General features: G+C 38.0%; 1 protein-coding gene across 1 annotated transcript; it reads right to left on the bottom strand.

Moving 5' to 3' along the window:
- Window positions 1-380: 380 nt before the first annotated feature.
- On the bottom strand, window positions 381-6,942 carry APELA (apelin receptor early endogenous ligand). Its single transcript, XM_014518613.2, has 3 exons — window positions 6,764-6,942; window positions 5,293-5,423; window positions 381-1,247 (listed from the first exon to the last, which is right to left on the bottom strand). The coding sequence occupies exons 1-2, from the start codon at window positions 6,837-6,839 to the stop codon at window positions 5,335-5,337; spliced, it is 165 nt and encodes a 54-aa protein (XP_014374099.1). The 5' UTR covers window positions 6,840-6,942; the 3' UTR covers window positions 381-1,247; window positions 5,293-5,334.
- Between the last annotated feature and the right edge of the window lie 1,561 nt (window positions 6,943-8,503).

The following is an 8,503-nucleotide window of genomic DNA, read 5'->3' as shown; positions in this document are numbered from 1 at the left end:
TGCTTGTACAATTTAATTTTACTTGCTACAGAATTAACTTTTAAAAGGCTTAATGTGGTTTATAAGACTTGCATTTAATTAAACATTAAGATGCTGTATTGCAACTGCCTTGTGTCATGTTATCATGGTGCCATGATACAGCATCCTGGTATTCTATTGTCTGATAGGTATGTGGAAGTAGTTTGTAATAAGTTGCTAATATCAGAATTATTTCAATATTTTTAGAAAGAGAGTGTGTTTTAAGAAACTGTTGAGAATGTTACCTCATAGTTAATTTTTTTTAGTTATTTCAGAAATTGGGGGGGATTTTTTTTATATCAATCCCATATGAAATTTATAAAAGGAAGTAGACCAGTTCTCCATTATCTTTGGATGCAAGGCCCTTTATATGCAAAGAATATAAAATTTAAAAATGTACAAAGTGTATTTAAAATGAAACATTAACACGATACTTGAAGTGCATATTTTTTTTACAAAATATACAGCCACTTTGCTATTTTATAAACGTAGCAATCAAAGGTTACCAGCTGTGTTTCTACTAAGATGTTTTTGTGACATACAACATGACTAAAAATGAACAAAGACATTCAAAATTATTTTCTAAAGTCTAGTTTGTCATTTTGCTTTCCAAGACTGTAGTTAACATCTTTTCTATCCATAAATGAACATGCACCTGTAGCCCTCTATATTTTGTTTTTCTTAATATTTTAGCAAAATTAACTGAATATTTATGGTTATATATAAACATACAATACCATTAAAAACACCAGAACTTATATATTCATTCTTTACAATGTAATTATTAAATAGCTGCTTCAGAATTCTTGTTTTTTTAATATTCTGCTATTATGTCTAAAAAGAAAAGTATACATAGACATGTGAAAGGTAAGTAACACCTGTTAAAAACAAAAGCTTTTAAAAGTGGTACAACTGCTCTCATTTTGGAAAGCTTTCTTTTTTCAGTAGCAATTTCACTGTTACCCTCATGGCTATATGTTGGTGTGTTGAAATGGTTGACTATTTTTATGGCACTGATGATTTTCCACAGTTCCAAACTGAGGTCATGTTTGAGTCCATTGTTTTTCTCCACTTAGAGAAATCTGAAACTCCTGTGAAGCTGTTCCAATACAAGTCTGATAAGGTTCTGAATGCTTACAGATGATGGCTTACATGTGGACACCTGCACTGGCTAGCATGCTGCAGATAGCCAATTTTCTTGATTGGTCTTCTCTGTTTCATTCTTCTTTCTGTTAGAAATTGTGAATTGTACGACAAAAGCACTATTACATTAAATTAAAAATCATTATCTTGTTAAGCTGTGCTTATTTTTAAACATAGTAATTGCTCTTCAGTAAAGCCCAACCTTTTGACATAAAGAAAATATAGGCTTTTCAAGACTAGTGTGATTGCTTAAAGGTTTTGGACAGCAAAGCATTATTTCAGATTTGTGCCATTTTTATAATCCTGCTGACATGCAATTGCAAGGATCTGTGAAGAGCATGTGTTTTTAAAACAAAACAACAAAAAGAAAATAGTCAAACATTCTTAACCTCTGGCCCAGGAAGGAAGGGCTTGCTTTCTTTATAAGGGCTCTTTCACTGTAGTGCCACATTCCATATCATGTGTTCCTTTGACTTGGAGGAACTATGTACTACAGAAAATCAGGATGGATCAGACAGATTTTCTTTTTGTGGTTTGTTTTACTTGTGCTGTTTGGGTGCAGTGTTTGTTGTGAAAGCCAATACACCAAATTTTCAAATACATTAGAAAGGTCTAGTGTGACAGCTCAGTTTCCAGGGGTATAAAAGGTAGTCTTTACAATGATAGGACATTGGTTAAGTAGACTGTTTTAAACTTATGTGCCTGTGTTGGGACTTGGGAGATTTGGGTTCAGTTTTAGCTTTGCCTCAGCCTGGTTGTGACTTTGGGCAAATCATTTAATCTCTCTCTGCCTCAATTCTCTATCCTTAGAAGGAAGATTATAGTACTTCCTTTGTCTATCTATATTGTAAACACCTTGTGGTAGGAACTGTCTCATTACAGCTGCTATGAATAAATAATAATGCTAAAAAACCCATAAAAAGTATACCATTATTATTCAATACATACATATTAATTTTAGAAAACATAAATGGAATTTTACAGTTCTGTATTGGGATTTTTGACTTTCCAGTTCATATTGGATACCCACAGCCTGGGTTCTCCAGTTGACAGTGTGTCTGTTTTCATTTGGTCTGATGGGTACAAGTCATCAGAAATCCTACTGGACAGAATGGTCCTTTTGAAGGGCCTCATAAATCCGTTTCATGCTTTTGACATTTGAATTTACCTATAACTTTTACAAAATTTAGGGGAATCACAAAATCATAGTGGCTGCTTCTAAGTAGGTTTCAAGTGATTTTCCCCCTCAAACACTTGAAAGTCAGCCAGATTCTTTGTTCCAAGTCTTTGAGGATGCAGCTTTTGGAAGTGTTGGAAATGGCCTCTCTAGAGGAATTGCTTGCCTACAGGACTTTAATGGCTGCATAAGGACAAATGTTGTACTCAGTACCTATGTGTGTGCCCATCAATTGTTTATTTGAAAGGGAAATATCTCTAACAATGAAAAGCACTTTATGAATCTACTTCTGCAACAAGAAGGGGAGAAGGAAAACAGGCATTTGTGAGATCTTTTATAAATCTAATGCAGCACTTGAACACATTAATCATGACATCTCAAGCTATGAATATAGGAAAATTCCTTAAAAATGTGAATTTTGAAAAACTTCAACAGAAGACTGTTTTAGATCTTGTCTTGGTTTTTTCTAGTTGTAGAAGTGATCAAAAAATCAAGTCTGAACACAGGCGATGTTTTCATTATTATTTCAAATTCTGACAAAATTTTGACAAACATTTTTGATGTTTTTCAACCAGATCTAATTGAGCCTAAGAGCTCAATTCTGCTTGATTATGCAAATAGCTTCTTTATTTATATGAGTACTTCCACTGAGATCAATGAGATTACTCACATAAATGAAGTTACTCAGGTATGTAAATATTTGTTGGGTTGGGGCCTAAAACTAGACAGGAATGTAAACTGAAATTGAAAGCCCACTTAAAATTTTAAGGAATTGCTGATAATCCACAACTCTGAACTCAGGAGAAGCTTCAATGCTCCTCTTCCCTTCCCCCAGTGAAGTCCTCTGGATTCCTAAACATCTTGACAGAATAGGATTATAACAATCTTTAACTAAATGCCTGTACAATAGGTTATGAATTAACAAGTGCATTGTTTTGCTATGTCATTGACTTTTTTGTTACAAGAAATCAACTCCACAAATGAAAGCAGATAACTTTGAAAATAGCTTTTAGTCTAGCAAATTGATATTCTGTAAGAAAAATAATACAACAGTAAGTGCACATTTATCACTCAGACAATGCAATCTGAAGCCAAATGCATTATATACTATTTCAGGGGCACATTAGAGAAAAGGTAGATGGTCTCAGAACAGACAGTCTCCAGCCTATGGATACTAAATGTGGCGCTGAGGGAAGGGGGGTGTTGAGTTCACTACTTTAATCAGAACTGAAGCAAGATATTCAACGTAGACTCAACAAGCCTCCTGCTCCTAGACCTAAATTCTATGTCCCTTCCTATCACTCAGCTCACTTACCTGCTGCCTACTGAATGAGCTGATCTGATTGCTTTAGCTGATTATGTTTACGTTGTCACTGATGAGGAATCTCATCTAATCTGTCTTCTGTTGAAATCAACATGTAAATGGACCTTCATCTTCAATAGTGAATAATTATTTGGAAAGATGTTTCCTTAAACATATTGACATATGTCCAATAAGAAATCACAATGGTTGAGAGAGGGGAAAAAACAAGGTGTTATAACATGCACCTTGAAATATGCTAATTTCTGCCTTGGTAAAGCAATACAGGAGTAAATCTGGAGTTATTCTGAAAACATCTTAATCTGTCCTTAGCCTTGCAAGTTTACCAGTGTCCTGTGATCTATGTATGCTATATACACATGCAAAGAGTATTTATAGCCCAACACTATCTAGTGGGGAGGGAGTGAGGATATCCTTAGATAGTTGATTTTGGGGTGTGGATGTGTATTTTTTGCAAACTAATTACTGCATAGGTAAGATTCTGGATATCTTGTGGCATTTTTAGAAGTGTCTTCTGCTCTTTGTTTTTTCTCGCTGTCAACAGAGCAAACAAATCTCTCTGTTCCTCCTAGTACAAATTCTGTCATCATTTATTTATTATACCGAAATGCCTGGAGCTACAGCATTATCTTGATATATAACAAAGAGTTTAGAAGACGCAAAACTATTGATTCCATGTTTTATTTATCTTTAAATTGCATTCTTCCCTGAAAGGGACTCTTGGTATCCTTTTGATGCCTACCTACCCTAGTATATTTACATATTCTACCTGCATGCTTCTAGAATTGCTTAGTATTTGAATGCATATGCTGTAATCATCTATAAAGCATTAATGTTGTGTACTTGCATAGGCTTTCATCCAAGGACCTCAAAGCCCTTTGCTGACATTAAGTTTCACAGACCCCTTTGAAGTAGATAAATGCCATTATATTGATAGGGATGCCTTGGGCAAGGAAGGATCAAGTGAGTTGCCTCAGGCCACACAGGAAGTTAGTGTCACAACTATTACCTAGAAGTCCAGGCTAGAGTCAAAGTCTAACCACAAACTATGTCTTTCTTTTTAAAAAAAACTTTTGGAGCGTGTTCTGCCTGAAAGACAAATTGCAAAAGGGAAAATAATTGCACTGGAAGGTGTTTTTAGCAAAACAGCCTTTCAGATCTAACAGACCCAAGAGTATTCAGTCTTGAATGCCTGAGAAAAGGAGGGAGTTTGTACTTGCCTATTGAGAGGCAAAGATGGAAAATTAAGGCAGGACAGTCCCTTATCAGGAATTAATTCACTCCCATGCAAAATGTGCTCTGCAGAGCACCCTTGAGTCATGTCCAGTGTCCCTAGTGAAACTGGATTCCTATGGAGTTTAAACAAATACTGCTTTTTCCCCGCTGTGACTTTTTAAAAGCCCTATTTTCAGTACAAATCACAAAGACTTGAGACCAAGTTAAATCATGTCTGTGGTTTGGTTAGTAAAATGTGCCTCCAACTGTTTTGAAACCTAGGTATAATTTAGAAATGTGCTTTTCCTGGAGAGCGCGCTCAGCTGCCCACACAGCCTTTCCAGAGAAATGCAGGGAGAGGCTTTCATAATTACATCCTCCTGGCGCCTGATTTTATTACCAAACACTTATGAATTACCATCGCCTAAATTTAGCAAAGCAACACCGGCTTGAAGATCCCTCAGGGGAAAGGCACTCTGGAGTGGAGAGGCATGCATCTCCTGTGAGCGCAGTTGTGTCTGTGTAGTTTTCTGCGCAGGACCAGGTTAGCTGAAAGTCAGAAGAGAAAGGCAGATCACAGGGTTGGAATAGCAAGAGGCTTCAGTGATCATTTGATTTTTTTTTCCCCAAATCAACTGATGACTGCGAAGAATACGGGAAGCAGGGTTCACAGTGGACATCAGTGTTGTTCACTGAACAAGTGGGTTAACGATTCCCCCCTGGCTGATAGCTAGGGATCTGTGGATAGTAAAGTACTTCTGAGTACTAAACAGGAAAGCAACAGAAAGGTGGACAGACTTCTGACACTGCATTTTCCATTTTCTCAGACCTTCCCCTCCTTGTCCTTAAAAGCCCCCTGCCTACCTTTTTTTGAATATTCATTAACAAAAGCATTGATTCCTTCCCATCTCAGACATAGTACCAAGTGCAGCTCTCATCTCTTTGCTTGGAAGGAGGACCACATCTGAGACGCTTCTTTCTCGATTGGATTAAACTTAACAGCAGAGTCAGCAATGCAACCACCACTGGGCTACACTAATCCTTGGTTCCCCTCTTTGCCTTGAGGAGAAAAGTGAATTTCCTTTGGAAGGAGTGACTGCTGGTATAATTACCTGAACTGCCTAACTATGAGAGCTATAAGAGTTTGCCCAAGATCAGACAGGGAGACAGTGGCAGAAACAGGATTAGAGCCCAACTACTACTTGGACTTGTGATTCTGTATGTTATCCTTCTAAAACCCTGACTATATGTTAAGTTTGTGACATACCAGGTACCTGTTTTGATTGTGGCTTAATCTTCCACGGAAAGCAGTAAGTAAACCTGCACTGAAGCCAGGTAGAACTTTCTTTCCCCTCCAACTCAATGCTCGCATCAATTCTACAACCGTTTTGCATATGGATTGCTCCTTAAGTGTCCCAATCTGCCCATCTCAACCTAGCGATGGCTGCTATTGACCTGCCTTCAGCTCAGTTTCATTCTGTTGCATTGTGATTTTTATCAGGGCATAGTGACAACTCTGTTGTAAAAGCTGAAGCTAAAATGCCTTGGATGCTCCATACCAACATAATGTACCATGTAGCTGAGCACTTGCTGCCCAGTTGAGGAGCTGAACAGTGCATCTGATGGTGCTTTGTTCTGAATCGCAATACCGTATCTGTCTGCTTTGAGTCCAGTATCTTTTGACCTCCTAGTAGTTAAAAGTGATCAAGTGTATGGTGCATCCTCTCTACTACTGTTATATATTGGGCTTTTAAAGAAAAACATCCCAATGTAGTACAGTACCTAAAAATCCTGAAACATCTCACAGCAAGAAACTAATCTTAAGTCTACCAAGTGCTTTCATAAAGCATGCAGATTAATACAAAGTAATATTAAGACACAATTCCTACCTGGTCTCTGGCCAGTGGTAAGAAGTAGACTCAGCAAGAGGAAAAACACAATGTGAAGGAGCTGCGGGAATCTCATCTTGCAGTCACAGCAAGTAGCACCGGTATTTGATAATACTTGGAGTAGATCAAACAATCCTTGCAAGGCTCTGCAGTGCCTGTGTGTCACCCTCACATCCTATGACCAGCTAACAGAGTGAACTGCCAGCTGCATTTTCCAGCAAGGTTAATGATCACATAAGACAAGGTTACTGGTTCTGCACTGTGGTCAGTGCCTCCCTCTTTCCCCTCTTTTTGTCACTCCCCCTTATTTTCCATAAGTAAACAATGAAGGAATGAAAGGTCCATGTAAACAGTAGCTTCTGTCAATGTATATGGGGCAAGGGGTCCTGTGAACAATGGAGCAACTTTGCTTTAAATTCAACCCAGGCAGGGAGAAATATGTTAAACAAGGAACCATGTTCCCTCCCCACATTTGCAACTGTTTAAACTTTGCATTGCCCATATTGGTCCCACATGCAGAAAGCAATGGAAATGACAGGAAGTCCCCCCCCCCCTTTGTCCCTTCTGAAAGAATTCTGAAGCACATACTTAAGGTTCCCCAAAAGCATTGTGGTCCTTGTCAATGCCCAAATGCTTTCTCTCTTCTAAAGTAGCTGCGAAGTAGTGCCCATTCAAGGCAAAACTGTAAGCTATTAAACTTAACATGTGGCTTTTGTACTATCAAGTGTTTCTACAGGATCAGAATATGCTGGACTGAATGTATATGACTTCTGGCTGTTATTTGGTAAAATAAAAAGGGTACAGGTTTGGGATGTTTTAATATTATGAATAGTCCTGCAGCACTTCCGCAGCAAAATACTGACAGAAGGTGGAACAGGATGTTATATAGCTCAAACCTACCTACACACTGCACTATACACTGTACAGCATAAATCAGTTTTAACAAGACTGTGCTGAAAGTCTGACCTAATAAAAATACAGATACACAAACCTGTAGAGGATAGAGAGCTACAAGTTAAAATTTGGCCAAACTCTTACTTAATGATGTCCTGCTGCCTTCTTGTAGTGGCAGACAGACTACTATCATGGAAAATTGATTTTATCAATCATTCAGACTGTGTAAAGAATAACTTATTTGCAGATTTTAAATCAATCCTGATGAAATAATAAATAATTCCTTACCTGCAGTTATCCCTGCTTTATGGCTCAGACTACGTATGGAGTACATGGACTACAGATGCTAAGGCACATAAAGAGATTAAACAGCTTCCACATGAGATGCCTGCATAAGATCCTGAAAATAAAGTGAGAAACAGAATACCAAACACAGAGGTGCTGAAGCGTGTGGGACTAACACACCTAGAATCCATTATAAAGAAGAGGAGGTTGCGATGGATCAACCATGTCAGGAGAATGGGAGGAGACTGTATCCCCAAGAATATTTTGTACAGTGAGATTCAAGACAGCTTGAGAAAGTACACTTGCCCTCTATAGTGGTACCACAGTGTTTGCAATAATGATACAAAGCCTTTCAATATCCATGTAGAAAGCTTGGAGGAGCATGCATAATCAATCCCCTCCAGTCTGATGGGAACATCTGGCACTGGGTGCAGCCCAACATGATGCTGCTCTGATCCAGGGGATGGAAACAAAGTGAGAAAGGAGAAAGCAGCATCCTGTAAATGTGGACTCCAAATCAGACAATGCTTGGATCTGTGAAAGTTGTACCAAGCTGTGTTG

Source organism: Alligator sinensis, unplaced genomic scaffold (genome assembly GCF_000455745.1).
Source record: "Alligator sinensis unplaced genomic scaffold, ASM45574v1 scaffold49_1, whole genome shotgun sequence".
NCBI classification, from domain to species: Eukaryota; Metazoa; Chordata; order Crocodylia; family Alligatoridae; genus Alligator; species Alligator sinensis.
Note: the sequence above shows the minus strand (reverse complement) of the source record. Positions and strands in the feature narration are given on the sequence as shown.

Bases quoted from the DNA above. Each gene is read 5' to 3' on its own strand.
- APELA (XM_014518613.2), bottom strand. From the start codon at position 6,839: ATGAGATTCCCGCAGCTCCTTCACATTGTGTTTTTCCTCTTGCTGAGT. The intron at 5,424-6,763 runs GTAGGAATTGTG...TCTGACTTTCAG, and splicing joins TACCACTGGCCAGAGACCAG to CTAACCTGGTCCTGCGCAGA.